We start from the raw sequence: 19360 nt of genomic DNA on the forward strand, positions 1-19360 counted from the left end.
CTGAGCAGCACTAACTGGCTCAGAGGTTGTCATCCTGGTTGCACACTGCAATCACCAGCAGGGTTCTCTAAACATATCAAGGCAGGGGGAGTCCCACCACACACATGGGGCATCAGAACCTCTGGGTGGGCCCTCAGGGGGGATTCTAACATGCAGCCTGGTATCGTGAATCCCCGGAACAATCTGTAACTCCTTTTCCTGTGCTCCTTCAACACTTCAGCTATGCTTCTGTCGTCACATCTGTGATATCCACTGTAATTTAGAGTGCTTTCTACGTAGTGGTTCCTGTGCTGGCACTTTACATATATGTCATCTCCCTTTAATCCTCAAAACCTTGTAAACTTGGCATTTGCATCCCCCTCTTCCAATGACAAAACTGAATCTTAGAGAGTTTAAGTAACTTATTGAGCCTCATGCAGTAAGCGGCAGAGGGCAAGCTCAAACCAAGGCTGTCTAACGTCCGCGCTCTTAACCCTACCTTAATATGGTTATTTGTTTACATTGCGTCTCTCACTACAATGCGACCTTTTGAGGTTAAGAATTACGTCATTCCTTTTTGATCTCTGGTGCCACCACAGAGAAGGTGCTCAGTAAATACTGAAGAACACTGAGTGCATCCTTGGCTTAATATACTGCAGATACACAATAAAATGTCCATGGATGGAAGGGCCCAGAAGACAAGTGGATGACACATCTGTTCCCTAAAGATGCTTTTAGGAGCTCAGCTGGTGCAACTACCATCCTATGAAGTCAACATCATTTAGAGCTTTCACCTGTCATGCCTCCCTTCCTCCTGACAGTTAAATATCTGTGAGCTCCCCACATAGGTCACCTCAGAACAGTGAGAGAGGGCAGAGCTAAATGAACACCCAAATCCCTTCCAATCCCTATAACTTCAATTTCAGCTCCAACCCCCACGCCCCTCCCACCATCACACGTTTGTACAGGCTTCTGAAGACATGGTGTGCTCTCTGTAGCCCGGAAGAAAGCTGTGCTTTTTGTCCCTCAGCATCCTGCTCCAGCCAAGATCAGAACAACCTTGCTGTCCTCAGGTGCTCTTCACCATACTATAATTTGTACCATGCCCCAGGCCCCACAAAAATCCAGTAGATACCAGTGAGTTACTCTGATGTTTATTTTAATGCATCTTAGTCCACACAGTTGGTATAAAATCAGAAAAAGCAAAGCCAAAAAAAAAAAAAGGTCTGGAGTCTTAGCATCCGAAGGGCACCGTATATACATCTACAGTTGGTGGCCAATACAAGTCATTGCCAGACAGTCCTTGGAGGCAGAGAACAGTCTAGACCCAGCCAAGCCTGGGAAACTCATGGCCTCAGGAGGTCTAGAGGCTTGTCCCGAAGCTCTGACTGTAAGAAAATTGTGGGCGAGATCAAGGCTTTGCTTATTATTTATTCATTATAGTAATAATAGCAGCCTAGCTAGGTACAACGGGGGTTATAAACCATTTATATTACACAAAATTATGCAGGCCTCCATTCTACTTTATGTTGTAAAGTTGTTAATTGAATTTCCAGTGAGTCGTTTAGATGATTAGTGATAACAAGGAATGGTAAATACATAGCACCATTTCACAGGTTTGTTGTCACTGATTTCTCCTTTAGATGCATGGTGGGAACACCCACCCAGAAGGGCGAGGATCCCAAAGCCACAGCTGTGTTTGTGCCAAGAGCTCCAGTTTGGGGGAATTTTGTCCGTGTGTGCGTTAAGACTTCACACAGAGGTCCAGGCAGTGGATGTCCATGTTTAATGCACTGGGTCACCCACAATAAAAGGGCATCTGGCCATCTGGGGCTTGGACCCACACTTTGGTTTTCTAAATGAGGTGGAGCGGGAGGGAGGTCTTTTCTTTCCAATAAAAGGGAAAGGGTGAGATGGAGTTATTTTGTCATTTCCAGGCAAAACAAAAAACAAAACAGAAATACTGAGCTTGATTATACTGTTAGGATTTAAAGTTCTTTAGATACTCCCTTAGGTTCAACACATGGCTGATGGTCAACATAAAAAGCAAACAATACTATGTACATATATGTAAAAAGTGTTATAAATAGGTTTTATAAACCGTAGATATTATATACATCTTTAATCAACAGTAACCCCCCTTCTCTACTTTTGGTTTGGTTTGGTTTGAGTTTTGGATAGCTTTTTTTTTTTTTTTTTTTTTCTGGTTTCCTTCCTCCCTTCCCTGTGTATGCTCAGAGACTCAGAGGGTCTGTCTGGGCGCCTCATTCACGTTTCCGCAAAATCACGTAGACGACACCGCTGAGCAGGGCCAAGGGGAAGGCCACCCAGGCCAGGATGTAGGCGAAGCCGTAGGAGTAGTCAGAGTTGAGATGCCACTCTGGGTGCCTCACCGTGAAGATGGATGCTGCACTCATCACACACAGACCTGGGGGAGGAGGGGATGAGAGGTGAGAGGGCACTGTGGGGAGCCCCTCCGCCATCCCCAATGAAGCCACCAGACCCACTAGACCATGGCCCCTGCCCACGTGCTCCCTGCTGTTCTCATCAGCCATGATACTACTCTCCAAAACACACACACCACACAGGAGAACTCCCAGTCTTGGCTTCTTGGGGAGAAGCAGCAGGAAGGATACATGATTCTGTGAGAGAGCCTTCTGGCTGTGGAAGGAATCTGCTCCTAGGGCCAGAACTGAGAGAAGGGGGCTCTAAAACACAGCACCAAGGGAAGTGATCCAGGCATCATGTCTTAGGGCCCCCGTCATGCTTTCCACCCCACTTCTTCTTCCTTTAACTGTCACCAACCTCCAAGCCACAGAGGCGGATAGAAAGAACGCAGGTTACAAGATAAACTGCCTATCTCTCTCCAAGGGTGGCTGGGTGTGGAAGCCCTTCGGACCCCATGAGCCACTCACTCTATCAGTGCACGGGGGCATTACAGAATCCAAGGACAGTGAAGGGGGTGCTATCATTGTCTGAGCTGTGCCATGGCAAAAGCACTTGGGCCTGTGGTCCCCCCGGGCAATGCTCATGGACATCACCAGGCATACAAAGGGAAGTGTGGGCAGGAAGAAGAGCATGAGGAAGAAATGAGGAAGGAAGGAGATGCCAAGAGGAGGAAACAAAGACGCAGAGGGAGAGACTGTCAATGGCAAGTGCACGTTCACCGTGTCCCTTTCAACACTTCTTGGTGCCCCAGGGCTTTAACTCAAGCATCAAGTCTGGGCTGAAAAGGCATCAAATACACAGGGAGGTAAAGCCACCCTCCCTTGCCCACCAGTGCAGCCTTTTGGTGTGGGAAGAGAAGAAAAGCCTCCACCTTGGGCCTTGTAGAGCAGCCAAGTTCAAGCCCAACCATCCGTGACCAAGAAGACAGTCTCTCTGCAGGGGGTGGGGGCCCAGTGAACTGCACAAAGCCTGGTCTGTTCCCTCCTAAAAGCAGGGCCTTTGAGAGGCTCTGAGTGACTCCATTATAAAGCCAGCATGCCATGTGGGATCCGTGAGGCTCCAAAGCTCCCCACGGCCCAGACCACCTACATCTAACCTCCCTGTTATTTGGGCTGCTATTTGACCAGACACTGCAACTTTGTTTGAACAAAGTGCAGAAGTGAGAATATGGTCCATAAACCAGCCTGATAAGACTTTTCTTTTGCAAGGCAAAGGAGAAAACTCCCACTCAATCGGCCCCCACTGAGAAAGCCACACAATAGGCTTGGGATTATAGTGGGATCAGGGCCAGGACCTGCTACCTACAGAAAATTCAGCAGATAGCAGAGATGTCTGTGTCTGAAGGGAAACCATGGCTGGTGAATTGTTGTTCAAGAAAACAGCAGTTTCGATCTGCTGGGAACACACTTTATTTGCCTTGAAATTTGTGAACCTCAAATATCTTCCCGCACTGTCCCACGTCTCACCTCTCTAAAGTGCTCTATCTTGTCCTGAAGAAATATTGAAGCTGTGTCTTGAACTATGGCTGACCTACCTGAACGGGGGCAGAGCTATAAAAAAGGAAGCTTGTCCAAGGAAGGGTAAGCAGAAAGTGAGACGCTAACACAGTGCTAAAGGTGTAGAGCCAGCTTAGCAAGTCGCCATCTGGTCAGGTCAGCTCGACTCTGACTCACGGCAAACCCCACGTGTGTCGGAGTAGCACTGTGCTCTGGAGGGTTTCCAACTGCTGAATTTTCAGAATTAGATCACCAGGCCTTTCTTCTGAGGTGCCTATGGGTAGACTCGACCCTCTAATCTTTCAGTTAGCAGCTGAGTGAATTAGCCATTCCCATCAATCAGAAACTAAAACGGTAGGACAAGGCTTATCTTGATGGCAGAGCTTCCAAAGGAGGGCTGTGTCCTAACCTGCCCTGGGATAAGCAATGTCTCCATAGCTGTGCAAGAAGAAAATACCAGGTTCTGACTTTGACCAAGAGGCCAGGGGCAGCAGGATAAACCAGCGCAGTGACTAACTGGATGGTTTAATTTGCACAACATTTGCCATGACAGAATCTCAGAAATGAATAAATTTAAACTTAACTGTGATATGCAATAAGTTTAGATACTTGCAAAGCCAAAGAGAGGACAACATTTTATAATTATTGTTGTCAGGAGACTGACATTTTAGGGGAATATATTATTATAAGACTGTTTGGATGTAAAGCAATAAATGAGCCCTGAGGTCCACTCAGGGCAGAGCAGTTAATGACATACAACATAGGCCCCAAAAGCCAAATTCCTCCCTGTACGTGTACCGCGACTTGCTTTTTTAGCAACCAGTCGGCGGGAACGCGTTCTAGAGGTCCACCACGGTGGGGGAAGCCAGGCTCCTGACACAAGAGATGAGCCATCTGTACTTCGGTAGTGGCCTGGAAACCCTGGGAGGGGCCCAAGTCCAGGAATGTAGGTCAGCTGCAGTCACAAGGACACTGGCCCTATCCACACAACATCCAAGTGCTGATCACTGAAGTCATAGTCATTCCCACCTGTCTCAGATGGCTGGGTCTGCAACAGCTTCCTGAGAAGTCTTCCCAACGCCCTCTTGAAGAAGAAGTCTCAAGACCGGGGCTTCCGATCAGTTCATTCTGGTTCAAACCCCTGTTGATAATTTGAATTTCCACCCCAGTGATACTGAATCATAATCTACATTTTAACAAGATACCCAGGTGATTCTTACATATGATAAATTTTCAGACCCACTGCTCTACTGCAGAGCAATTATCATACATAAGAGCCACCTGGGCATCTTATTAAACTGTAGACTGTGATTCAGTATATCTGGGTGGCAAAGCAAATTCTCGGCAGGGGGGTCAAATCAGAACAAGTCAGTTCAAAGCCCTGGGAGCAACCAAGGGGCCAAAGGCAGAGAAAGAAACTGAGAGAATTCTCTGTGTCTTTATGTCCATTCAGTTTGGTTCAGTAAGCACTTAATGAATGGAAAGCCTTACGGATCACAACAGAACACTGTCCAACTCGCTTTGGATACCTCATCAGTAGGGACCAATCGCTGGAACAGAACATCATGTTTGGTGATGCAGAGTGCCAACAAGGGTAAGGGAGAGCCTTGGTGAGATGGACTGGCACAACAGCCACAATGGTGGCCACCGATTATCAGGATGATGCAGGACCAGGAAATGGTTTACTCTGTTACACGTAAGTCACCAAGAGTCAGAGTCGACTCCACAGCAGCTAACAAGAACTACGTGCAGGCAACGCGTCTGGGTGTGGAGAGAACGAAGATAAACGGGATATGGTCCCTACCTTCAGGGGTGTCGCCCGAACACAGACATGTCGGCAGATGTGTTCAGTACAGTCTGATGTGACTTAAAGAGAGTGAAACACACTAGGTGCCCCGAGGACATGGATGGGCACCAAGTTCAAACTGGGGGATCGGAGAGGCCTTACGGGGGGAGATGACATCCTTTTGATACATGGGTCTAAAGGATGTGTGACAGTGAGCCAGGTGAAGACAGGTGGGAGGGGAATTTCAGGTAGAAGGAACAGCATGAGGGAGGCAAAGAAGACTGAGCAAGCCTGGTGGAAGCCACCAGCAGGTCCCAAATACAGAGCCTCACATGATGAGGCTGGAAAGCTCACTAAGAGTCAGGAAAGAGAAAGCCTTAATGGTGTATTAAGGAAGTTGTGATGAAAAGCCTCTAAGGGACTTTAAACAGAGGGAAACATGATCAGATGTGTGTTTTTAAAAGATCACTCAGCAGCAGTGTGAAAAAGGGAAGTGGTGTGGATCTGAGAGAAGAGACAAGTGGCAGGAAGATGAATGAGGAGGCTTTTAAATAGCTGCCACAGCATAGTGGGTTAAGAGGAAACAATGGAGGTGATAATGCCTACGCCAGGTGCTACCTGATGGCAGAAATCAGGAACAGATCAGGGATGGGGTGATGGGGAGACAGCAGTCTAGCATGACTGCCTGGTTTTTGAACTTGGGCAACTGGGAAATCCAACACTCATCTGTCAGTTTGTGGTTCTGTGGTGACTTCCATGTTGCTACAATATTGGAAGCTATGCCACCAACATTCGGTTATTTCAAAAACAAGCAGGATCACCCCTGGTGGGCAGGTTCCAGTGGTGCTTCCAGACTAAGATAGTCTAGGAAGAAAGGCCTGAAGATCTACTTCTGAAAATTAGCCAGTAAAAATCCTACAGATCACAATAGAACACTGTCTGATTGAGAACCGGACAGTGTTCTGTTCCGTCGTACATGCGTCGCCATGAGTTGGTGCCAACTCAACAGCAGCTAACAACTGGGAAAATGATGCTATCTTAGAAGCCAAGGGAATAAAGAGGTTCAAGCAGGGAGTAGGTGACAGTATTAAAAAGGGTGAGGTGATCCCGAAAATTAAAGACATCGAAGTGGACACTGGTGGCCTCTGCAAAGCAGTCTCATCTGAGAGCCTAGGGAAGAAGCCAGAGCAAAGCTGGCCACAAAGTGAATGTAAAGTGAGACCAGGGAGCCAGTAAAAGGCAAGTAGGTCACCACCTGGCTTGATGAGTGAGTGCCTTGCCTCACTCCAGGCTCATCCTTAGGGTAACAGGTGGTACAGGAAGAGGCTGTAGGGCCTGTCACCCTGCACAGTTTGGGCTCTGAGTCTGACCTACCCAGATCCCTCCTGTGCTCCCACTGGCCCCATTACCATTCTAGCACCCCAAGTGCCCAGTGCTGCCACAAAGTCACCACAACACTGCTGGACTCTGACCTGGGCATGGCCAGTGACCACCTACAATGATTCACTCCTAACATGGATGCCTAAACGTGGAACCCAACACAAGCTGTCTGAGCCATCCAGAACAAGTAGGGTATTGTGCTTTTATTAATCCTCCCCATTCTTTCCTTCTAAGTATTGGAAAAAAAAAAAAAAATTTTTTTTTTTTTTTTATTGAATATATTGATCTGCCTAAAACTACAGGAACAAAACAAATGGAAAAAACGAAGCTCAGGAGTCTTCTTCTATTATCTTTTCTGTTCTTGATTACAATAAGTAGGAAGTACACACTGGACCCGAGTTGGAGTCTGCCAAGGGAACACAACCATCCAATCATCCAGCAAACAGTTAATCAGGGTCCTCTATAGGTGGCCCTCTATGCAGGGAGCTAGTACTGGGTGCAAGTAGTGAAATAAATCTTTCCTTTCAGGTCTGTATTTACATGAATTCCGTGTGTTTTTTCATCTAGTGTAACCTAAACCAACAGAGCTAAGGTGAGGATAGCTACTCTCTGGGAACATATGGCTACAGGCTCTGAAAATGAGAATGACTCCAAAACCCAGATATAGGATGGGGATGGCCCTCCTCAAAGAAAGGGTTTAGGAGAATCTATGGCCCATGAGTGGGATCAGCTGTCTATGGGGAACCATACCAGCTACCATGGAGTCGATGCTGACTCATGATGACCCCATGGATGTCAGAATAGAATTGTCCTCCGTAAGGTTTTTCAAAGGCTGATTTTTCTGAAATAGCTCATCAGGCCTTTCTTCAGAGGCATTTCTGGGGGGATTCAAACCTCCAGTCTTTCAGTTAGCAGCTGGGTGCTCAATCGTTTGCACCACCCAGGGACTCCTACAGTGGCTTAAAAAAACCAACTCATAGCAACTCCATCGGTCAAGGGAGAACTACCCCACAGGGTTTCCAAAAAAAAAAAAAAACGACTGGTGGATTTGAACTGCTGACCTTTTGATTAGCAGACAAGTTCTTAACCACTGTGCCACCAGGGCTCCACAGTGGGCTGAGAGGGCAGTTAATGACTACAGAGTAGTTCTCACCTGGATGATCATTAGAGTCACAAAGGGAGCAGCCCCACCCCAAAGCTGTTAAATCGGAATCTCTGGGGATGAGGCCTGGGCACTGGTGTTTTTAAAAAGCACCCCAGGTGATTCTGATGAGCGTCTAATGAGACTCACTGAACTAGATGAAGAGACCCCTCAACCTCTTCAGGGAGTTGCTAACCTAAAAACCACACCCAGTGCTGTTGAGTGGATTCCGACTCATAGCGACCCTATAGGACAGAGTAGAACTGCCCCATAGAGTTTCCAAGGAGCGCCTGCTGGATGTGAACTGCCGACCCTTTGGTTAGCAGCCATAGCACTTAACCACTACACCACCAGGGTCTCCTGCCAACCTATGAAGTATATAATCAAGGAAAGACAGTTCTTTAACTTGAGAACTGGTGTTTTATTATGAAATGGAAAAGGGGATGAGGCAGCAAATCAGGTAGACCTGTAATCTAGAAAGAGGCAGAAACAACCCTAAACCCCCCGTCAGCCAGAAGAACCCGACACCTTTCATCTGCTTTTCTTACAAGTTCATGTCTATGATCTATAAAGACCAGAGCCTGGCCCTTCCAGAAGGAAGCTATGCAGAGATAATCCAGTCTAACTCAGCCACTCTGAGGACTCAGCAAACATGCTGGTGGTTTCCACTGAAAACACTTTAGGATTTGAAGGTGCCCGTGCCCTGCATGGAAGCAGCACGCTGTGGCCGGCAGACTCTGTGGTTTACAGACGGTGATTTCTGGAGGATCTCTCATCTTCCTTCGCCCTCTCTTCCTCTCCTCTCAGGTTTTTGTTTGCTTATTTCCTTGAGCTCTCCTGATCTGCTCCTTGATGTTAAGGTATCACTTCTCAGGCTGTCACCAGCTCTCATCTCCAACAGCCCTGCCCTGATTTTCTCCCTAGTTGCTGGCTCCATCGTAGGCTCTAACTTGGGAAACACACACATACACACGTGCGTGAGCACACACCACAGTTGATTTACAATCATTAAATAGTAAAGAAGTCAGGAAATCTCTAAGGAAGACTCTACTCTTTATTTTCAAGCTTTAGTGGAAAAATTACAACAATGTCAAATGAAACATTCTAGAGATAGGAGGTTCTGGGAAGACTAACTTTCAAATGACGCTGACTGAGAACACCATCCTGAGGACTTATAAGTTACAAGCTATATTCTGGCTCAGCACTTCCCAGTCAGGGTACCCTCTCATTCACATGCGGATTGCTAAACTGACTAACTGAAAACCAGGTCTTGTGAGAGATAAGCTAGATCTGAGGGGATAACAAACGAGCAAATCACATGCTTTTAAATTTAGAAGTTTTTTTTTTTTTTTTTAAATATCAGAGTTCCAAAATGCTTGTAATGAACTCAGAGGAGAATCAAAGCAGAGAAACAAGTATAGATTAGCAAATACCCTTTGGAAGATTAGAAAATCTCAACACCTAAGGTTTTGTGGCTGACGTGAAATACTTAACACTCCAGAGCAGAGCCTACGATGCATTCGCAACGTGTAAGACAATGGCTCTGAAGTCTAAAAAGACATAGCTAAAAAGACACTAGTAGAGAATGTACGACTGAGATATCTCAGTGGGCAGGATGCAGAGGAAGCGGGTACCAGCTCTGAAAAAGCCCTTCCATGGTAACTTAGCTCTTCTTAGTCCAATATTTTTAGTTTGACTTGTTCCAACAGTACACGTTCTGACTCAGCACAGATGCTTGTAACCTCAGAGATGGTGAATGGTACAAACTGACATTTCTTTCACTGTAAATCTGTTTCAGTAAAAAATAATATAGAAATCGGTTTGTGTCTTGGATTTTACATTCCTTAAAAATGTTGGTGGATTCTGCATCTCTTAAATATAAAAAGGCATCTCTCTCTATTCAGTCCACATGGTATGGGTGCCGGGGATGGAAGGGCTACATGGTCCCTGCCGTGAGCTAGTGACGCTGGGCATTCATTTACCCTCTCCCAGCCTAGTTTACTCATTTGAAATAACAAGCTCAGAGATTAAGTATACTTCATGAAACTTCTGGTTCATAAATCTATATTAATTTATCTTAAAGATACAACCATTAGCGCAATGAATACTTTCATCTATAAACAGTGAGCCAAAACAGAAACCCCAGAATACATTTCAGTTTTCTGCATTACCTCTGGAAATGAAGGGAATCATGATAACCCTTTGCTTCTAAAGTACCTAGAAATGACATGTTACTCCATTATTTGTAATTTAACAACACTGGCAACCAACCAGGAGCTTGGCTTCATATAATAAAACCTGTGCAAGGGGCAAAGAACTGTTTAATTTTGAAATCCCACAGCCATGAACACTGAAATGGTGTGTTGAACTGTTAGTGAGAAGTGGCTCTCCAGTTTAATCCTTTCTATAGGAAAGGGTGACTCTCTGGCTTCTGGAAAAGGTCCTCGACACTCAGCATCAAGCTGTGTCTCCCCATAAAACCCTGTCCGAGCCACTAAATCTGTCCATTCATCCATCAAGGACGCATGCGCTGTTTTCACAGGGCGGTGACGCAGCACCATGTAAATTCAGACACCACCTAAAACAGGAGGTGCTGTGTCCTTTGCCTACTCAGGGTGGCAGAACTGGGAACACCTCACAGTACTACTGCTGCCAGCATTCCCAGACCTAGAGGTGCTCTGTTACAAGTGGAGTTTGATTTATATGCTTGGGTTGTAGAATTCACCACCATATTGGCCTCTTACTTCCTGCCGATGCCCTGTTGATTGAGTCAGCCGGTGGTCAATGGGCAGAAGGGTAAGTCAACGAAGCAAGATGTTGTCCAAAAGAAAAAGTTGAAAGATGTCACCCTCTGCTGCAATGGACGCTTCTAAGACTCTTCGCACTGTGGATATGATGATACAGCTGCCTCTAGAATAACCTACCCAAAGCAGAGCTTGAAGACATTTTAGAGAGGAGAAGAAGGAGATTTCCCATGTGTTTTTGTGTGTTGTCGTGGCCCCATGTTTGGGAATGATGGCATGTTCCAAATGGGTGCCAAGATCAAGAATCAGAGGATGGCAACATTAGGTCACAGCCCAGTGGATCTAGAGCCTGGCACATAAGAGAGCAGGAATTTGTCTGTTTGACTTCAGCACTGCTTACAGGTAGGAAACACATACCTGAGAACATCCTTGCCAGCTCTGAGCACATAGGGGCCATTTTCTACACTGACGCAGGGATGGTTCCTTGGAGCACAGAGTAATCTATAAGAAACAGCCCTCAAGACTGGCCTCTGCTCTATTTATATCCTCAGCAATCACTTATAATTTGTCCAGATTATACGTTCATTTCTAGAGATAGGTCTGGCGTGGTTGGGGACATTCCTCCCAAAGGTCCCATGCACCTTCTTTCCCACGCACCTCATTTCACGAATAAGTGAAGAGTCTCAAAATTCTGAGTTACATGTGTACAAATACAAACACACACACACACATTATCGGCCATTCTGGGGTCACATTCTTCTACTAACTGACCAGCCTGGAGCCTTGGATATGTCTAGTTTCCACATGGACTTTACTGCCCGCCACTTACCAGCAAGGATTTGGAAGATTCCAGTGATGTAAAATCGGCCCCCCTTGGTGAGGGTGAAGAGCTGGCAGAAGAACAGGAACAAGGACAGAACGCTGAAGATAACGGACAGGATCATGGTGGCCTGGACAGACTGCAGCCATTCTGGAGAGAAGAGACATTCAGTTAGCAAAGTCAGCCATGGTCAGGAGAGGGCTCCACTACAAGGAACATGGGGCCAGATGCACCAGGACCGCGAGAAGTCACAGCCCTTCTAGGCAGCAGAGCCCTCTTTCCTGGCAGAAATCAGACAATCCACTGTCACGATTTCTTTTGAAAAAAAATATGTAACAGTACATGTTTAGTTGTACAAATATTAGAAAAGAGTTATAAGACAATATCTACAGTTCCACCACAGAGAGTAAATAACAGGTAAAATTATACTGAATTTCCTTCCAGTCTTTTTGCCACGGAGGTGTGTGCATGTTAAAGCAGACCTGAGTCTCGCTCAGAGCTCCCTTTGGCCTTTCGCCTTCTTGCCAAAAGGCCTTTGAAGGGCTTATTAGAAGTGCTAAATCCCAAGAAGAATAGTTGAAAAACCACCATTTGAATTATCCGCATTTCCCAAGGCTAATGGTGTAGTAATCATGAGATGACTGGGAAGAAGAAAATGGTGTTGGAGCCAAAACTAACTCTAGACACAGTTGGAAGAGAATGCTGATGGGGAAGAGTATGGTTTGTAGAACTATGGAAGTCCACTTGGTTGGCCAAGCTGTGTCACTTCTTGACCTTAGCCCTGCAAAGGGCAGTTTTCTTTTGATCAAACCTCAAGATAGGATCATGGCTTAGAATTTCTCATCTTTTGAACCCTTAACCTTACGATCACAGGGTCTCTGGTGGCACAAATAGTTTGCACTCAACCACTAACCTAAAGGTTGGTGGTTTGAATCCACCCAGTGGTGCCATGGAAGAAAAGTCCTAGTGATCTGTTCCTGTGAAGATTATAGTCAAGAAAACCCTATGGAGCAGTTCCACTCTGTAACACATGAGGTCACCATGAGTCAAAAATTGACTCCACAGCAATGGGTTTGATTTTGGTTTGGAACCTTAGATCAAATCTCCAAGTTTCCAACCAAAATTCTGGAAAGAAGGATGGCACCCCATCATCTCTCCAGTTCATCATCTACCACAAATTGTAGTCATTCCAGGAAAGAAGGGAGAAGAGAAAACAAACTGGGTCCATGTAGCATGACACAAATAAATCTACAGTGCCTGCCTAGAAAGTCTGCATCTGGCCCTGCCATCTACATCCTTTCTTCCAATTGCCAAGGAATGACCGAGGTGGCCACTTCCCTAAACAAGGGAACACAACTGGAGAAGCTACAGGTTTCTGTCCTCTTAGCTCAGTAGCTGGCTAATGTATAATGGCTTAATGAAACACACAGCATGCTTAATACAGCATTCAAATCTATGAACTCTGGAAAGTTTACAATCAATAACTGAGTAAGATGAACCTGGTTTTAGTTGTAAAGTAGCTCATGGCTGAATTTTAAGGGCAGTGGTTAGGTCAACTGTTACTTGAGTTTCAGATAAGATTTCTCAGACACCGGTTGGAAGTATTTTAGAGTTGGAAGAAACTGAGAGATCAACTAATCCAGCTCCTTTGTATAGAAAAAGATTTCCGGACACATTCTGATGATCCCAAGCAACACAGCCAAGTCTGGGAGGCCCTTTTCCCAATCTTGTGCTCTTTCCACTACAACACAACATACGCTTCTTTTAATTTTTCAATGTCTGTCAATTAAGTTATGAAAAGATGTCTAATGGGTTGTGAGCCATCCTGATTTTATTTTATATATCCTTAATTAAATCTGTCTTTCTTTACCCAGCGTAGTGGTTCTTTTGGAAGGGCAATCTTCGATAAAACTAATGTTGCCATAGTTTTTAATCGACCAATTATCCAGCCCTCTGGTAGGTGCAGCTGGAAACACAAAGAAATATGAGACAAAACACTGAGCTAGAACAGCCAAGTGATAGCACTTTTGTTAGAAAATGTCCTTCAGTGTGCACAGCCAGAATGGGCATGGCTGGTGAAGATGATATCCTTGATTTTCTTCTCCAAGTCTGAGATCACTTTACTCAGTCCTCAGCTCCACCTTCATTATCAGCAGGAACCACTACCAGACCTCATATTTACAGAAAACTCAAAATCTGACATGTGAAATCTACATGAATGGGAGAATTTCCTTAGATTTACAATGCAACTAAATCCTTCTTGAAATTTCATTCATCGATAGTTTGAACTTTAGACCCAACCCCATTACAACTGAGCTCTGTTGCAACAAGCTGTTTCCTAAGTCAAATCAGAATTAGGGGAAGGAAGTTTTTATTCAGTGAGCACCTGTTAAATACCTACTGTTTAACACCAGGCCCTCTGCTTGACTCTAGGGATACAAAGGTGAAGAAGAAGGCTTTCAGCCATAAGCACAATAGCTAAAACACATGCATTAAGATAGTAAGTCCAATTGTATCATCAGTCACCATATATGTGAATGGGTTCAAGTCATTGATTATAAGACGTGGAATTTCGTCTTGGATTAAATCGTCCTTGCTACACCATGATACATAAGATACACCTAAAACAAACAAGTTGAAAATAAAACGATTTTAAAAAGAGATACCAAACAAACACTAACAAAAAGAAAGCAGATGCAGTGGTAAGAGCATCACACAAAACAGAATTTAAACTGGAAAGCATCAAACTAGACACAGTGGTGAAAGATCCAGTTTACCAAGCAGACATAACAGTCATTATTATTTACATACGAACACAGTCTTTAAAAAGTATAAAGGAAAAGATCATTGACAAAGCCACAATCATACCAGAAGACTCCAGCATCTCTCTCAGACAGATCATTCAAGTAGATCAAGAATAAGGAAAAATATAGGTATTTTACATAACAGAATTAACAAACTCAATCTAATAGCCATACAAAAAATTTGTATCCAATTAACAGAGGCTATAAATTATTTTCAAACACACATGGGACAGTTCCCCAAACTGACCATGTATTAGGCAACAACAACAACAAAAAAAATCAATAACTCTCAAAGAAAGCAGAAATTACATAGGCACAACTAAAGGAAAACAGGAATGAGAAATTAAAAATAACAAACTAGTCAAAATAAATTTGGAAATTTAAAAATAATATTATAAACAGTCCCTTGAAATGAAAAGTAAGAATCTCTTCAGTAAGACAAGACATTGGGAAAACTCTGTTTCAAACCTGAGGGATGTGGTCAAAGCAGTATTCAGAGGAGAATATATGTAGTAGATACATTCACTAGAAAAGTACCAAAAAGGAATAAATTAAGTTTTCAACTCAAGAAGCCAGACAAAGAATGAAATAAGTCCAAAAATTAATTGAGTTAATACTGATAAGAGCAGTAATTATTGAAATAGAAAAATATTTACATATATGACAAAAATAAAGCGATTCTTGGGGAGGCGTAAAGAAAACACCAAAACGGTAGACAAACTTCACCGAAGGACATGAAAGAAGTGCCGAAGAAACTGAAACACACACTGCTCCTGGAGAGAAACGCTCCAAATTAGAAAGGTACCAATTCTCCCCCAAATAATCTACAAAGTCAACGTTATCCTGACTCTTTATCATAACAGGATGTGTTTACGATATTTAACAAAATAATTCTAAAATGCATCTAAAAGACAATGAAAAATAATAACCAAGGAAATTTTTGAACCAAGCAAACCAAAACACAAAGTGAACAAAAACAAAACAGCACAACAAAATAATGAGACAGGACATCACCATCACCTATCAGATGTCAGAATATATAGACACAGAATGCTTGTATTTATATATAAAGTTGTAGCAATTCAAATGACGCAGCATTAGCCATTAAAGGCAAACAGAACAATGGGATAAATTAAAATTATGGAACTACACATGCGAACTTAGTAAACACATCATTCTAAATCAGAAAAAAATACAATAGATAATAAGTGCTGTTCCTAACCATTTGGCAAATAAATAAATAAATTAGATCTCGAGCTCACATCATTCACAAAATTAAACCCCAAATGACCAAACAGCTACAGGTAAAAGCCAGACGGACAGGCAATCTACAAAGGAAACACGCATAGACAACAAACGTATTAAAAGATGCTCAGCCTCGCTCGTAACCAGAGAGACGCAAGTCAAATCTGTAAGGGGTGTGGTAGCAATTTTTATCCCTAAGATTGGCAAAAATCAAGACCAGTGATAACAGCATAGTAAATGTGTACATTGTTGGCAGGAATTAATATATAATAATCCTTTTGTGACCAGCAATTTGGCAAAACATACTCAAAATTTTAAATGGCTATACATAATGACCAAACATTTCAACTGCTATATTCTGAATAAATACTTGAACATATACTCAAATGAATAAGGATGTTCATTTTTGCATTATTTCTATGGGTGAAAATAAAAGAAAGCACATCCCTAAAATGGCATACTCTGCAGCAGTTTAAAAAAATCATTAATTAGAAAATGAAATGTTCACAAGATCTTTAAGGGAACAAGGTGTGTAGTTGTACATACAACATAGTATCATTAAGCAAACACCCACCAAAATACTACACATACATGAATGTCTGTGTGTGTATTCACAGGAAAAAACATCTAACAGAGATGTGTCAAACTGCTTGCCATCAGTGGTTTCCCCAGGCACTGGAAAAGGGATGAAAGCAAGTATGGCCAACTGAGGGTCTTTCAGTGGATCTACATGGTGTGATTTTTTTTTTTAATAAAGAGAATATTCTTATGCAATAACGCAATATTCAAAATAATTGAAACCAGTTTAAAAGATTACAAAATAAAGAAAACACAGCAGTTGGTAAGTGAAGGGTTAGGATTCCAAAAGCCAGAGAGCTGCTGGCATCATGGAATCAGCACCGGGCTTCTGCAATGCAAAGAGAGAGAGGGCCTTTCCTGTCCTCAAATGTCATCTAATCAGACGTCACTTATGAGCAACAAGGGAAGAACAGAGCCAAAAACAGAGAGAAGCCAGGAGAAAGGGGCCTCCTTCCCAGCCCCAACAGGCTGGCTGAAGACCCAAGAACGCTCGTCGGCATCAGCTTTCTGTGTCCTATTGAGACTCTGACATTCCTATGATTTTGCTCCAGGCCAGAATCATTCCTCAGAGCTGGCACAGACTAATGACCAGGGCAGTTCTGGAAAGCAGATAGCACACACCCTGGGAACGGCAGGTGTGTGACCCCACAGGAGGCCCTGAGGAGGCAGTCCTGGGTTCCAGCAGAACAGCCACTTTGCAATTTTTGGCCTTCAATTCCTCTTCTCTAACATGAGGTATATAACACAGGAGTAGATTTAAAAGCTCTGTTGAAAGAGTAGCACAAATAAAAATAACCCTATTTAAAAGGCTGAGGTTGAGAGGCAGGAGAAACACCATTTACCGACTGCTACTTAAGGCTTTAGTTTTTAAGGCATCTCCACATGGGTCACTCCAAGCAATGCTATAACAGAGTACCACAGTGTTTACACAAGCTACACTATTAGGGGACAGGCCAGGACTCCAGAAATATTTTGATACAACTTCGGTATTAATTCATGTCTATTCCTCAGCATAAGGGTCAGCAAGCTTTATCTGTTAATGGTCAGACAGTAAATATTTTAGACTTTGCAGGCCACATGGTCTTTGTCCCAACTACTCAAGTAGCCACAGCCATAGTAAGCGTGTAAATGAACAGGCATGGCTGTGTTCCAATAAAACTTTATTTACAAACTCAGGCAGTGGGCAGGATTTGGCCTGCGGGCTATAGTTTTCCGTCCTCTGCTACTGCAAAACGATGAGTTGTACAGAAAAGTAACTAGGGTTGAAAGAACTATGATGCATGAAAAACACCTGTCAATTACAAACCGGCTTTATACAGACAGAACCTAATGGAAGGCCAATATTCCAAGTGGCAAACCTGTCAACTTCTACACAAGCCGTAGTTTTTGTTGTTAGCTGCCAGTGAGTTGGCCCGACTCATGGCAACCCCGTGCACAATGAAAGGAAACACTGCCGAGTCCTGTGCTGTTCCTACGACCAGTTGTGGAGTGCACCACTGTGTCCAGGGGGTTTTCACTGGCCGATTTTCGGAGCATGTTGCTAGGCCTTTCTTCCTAGTTCTTCTGAGTCTGGGCGCTCTGCTCGAGCCTATTCAGCATAATAGCAACACATAAGCCTCACTGACAGACAGGTGGTGGCTACACATGAGGTGGCCTGTCTGGCAACCGAACCCTGGTCTCCCACATGGAAGGTGAGAATTCGACCCCTGAACTAGCAATGCCTCCTAATTTCCTTCATCCGAATCACAAGTTTACAATCACTGGCAGAGTGTATGTTTGTGCAACCACTGTCATTCTCCAAACCTAGCTCAGCGTGTGGCCCCAAGTTTCCCTGGCAAGTATTTCTGGAATTCCCAGTAGCGGCATTTTAAGCCAGTCTCCAACCTTGGTGCTGAACACCAGAATGAAAAGCCCCAAAGTTCCTTGCAGATCCACTGTTCTAATTGGAGTGTTGGCTACATGGGCCGCTGACAGCTTTCTGACATGGGCCACGCCTGGCAGCAGACCCAGCTCCCCAGTAGGTAGCTGGAAGCTTGAACTGCACAACGATCAAAGCCCGCTTCAAGGTCAGATTCCTGCTGTGGCAGCTAAGCAATGAAGGAAATACATCAGCCCCCTCAGCTGTATTCTTAGCCTGGGGCCTACACCAAGGGAGCTAAGGGCTCAGAAAGGATGAAGCCTTTCTGCACGTAGCGCTCATCTGCATCCTTTGCATCTTTCACTGCCAGCCTGGTGCCACCCACCCCTGCCACACCCGAGCCCCACTCTGGGCAATTAACACAAGCTTTCTAACTCAAGAGAACAGGTTCCCTTGAAAGGGCAAGAAATAGCAGTTGTAAGAGAATTAGAACATAATTAAGGAGGCGATGAGGCAAAAAGTGATGAGCAAGGAGGCCATCCGCGGGGTGAATCACAGCAGCAATAGTTAAGACCTTGTGTATTTGCACAGTGCTGGGCTATTGTCAAAATTCATGACCACCAAGACAGGACCCCCACCTCCAGACCCTCAACCCCCTGCCAGCACATAACTTGTCATTTTCCTTATTTCTCAGGATACATGTCATTCCAGAAATAACTGAATTTCCAGCAGGCCCCCGTTTTAAACAATGTGGCTTTTGCCCTTATGCCCCGCTCACCAGCTAGAGCATGCCAGAGACCACGTGGCTTCAGCCTCTTATACAGACCAGCTGGCAGCCTCCACCTGGGGGTCGGGTCTCAGGCTGACTCTGCCTGTGACCACGCAGAAAGTAAGCCAGGCAGGAAAGCCATGCGTGGGCTTACAACCCATTGCCTGGAGCTCCCAAGGACGACAGAGACCACATGGAAAGCTCTTTCAACACACAATCATGGGAGGCATTTTAACTAGGTGAAAACTACAACTGGCAACTAGTGAACTCAAATGGCTTCATGTCACCGTGTTCTGGATAAGCCTGATGCA

The 19360-nt window shown here is 44.4% G+C and overlaps 1 protein-coding gene across 1 annotated transcript in view; it reads right to left on the bottom strand.

Moving 5' to 3' along the window:
- Positions 1–1117: 1117 nt before the first annotated feature.
- PMP22 (peripheral myelin protein 22) overlaps positions 1118–19360 on the bottom strand; it is a 38228-nt gene continuing 19985 nt past the window's right edge. Inside the window, exons 4-5 of the mRNA XM_064271811.1 lie at positions 11804–11944; positions 1118–2407 (exon numbers count right to left, since the gene is read on the bottom strand). Of these exons, the coding sequence (XP_064127881.1) occupies positions 2244–2407; positions 11804–11944 (305 nt within the window). The 3' untranslated portion in view covers positions 1118–2243. The remainder of the gene's footprint in view (positions 2408–11803; positions 11945–19360) is intronic.

This window comes from Loxodonta africana, chromosome 18 (assembly GCF_030014295.1).
Source record: "Loxodonta africana isolate mLoxAfr1 chromosome 18, mLoxAfr1.hap2, whole genome shotgun sequence".
NCBI classification, from domain to species: domain Eukaryota; kingdom Metazoa; phylum Chordata; class Mammalia; order Proboscidea; family Elephantidae; genus Loxodonta; species Loxodonta africana.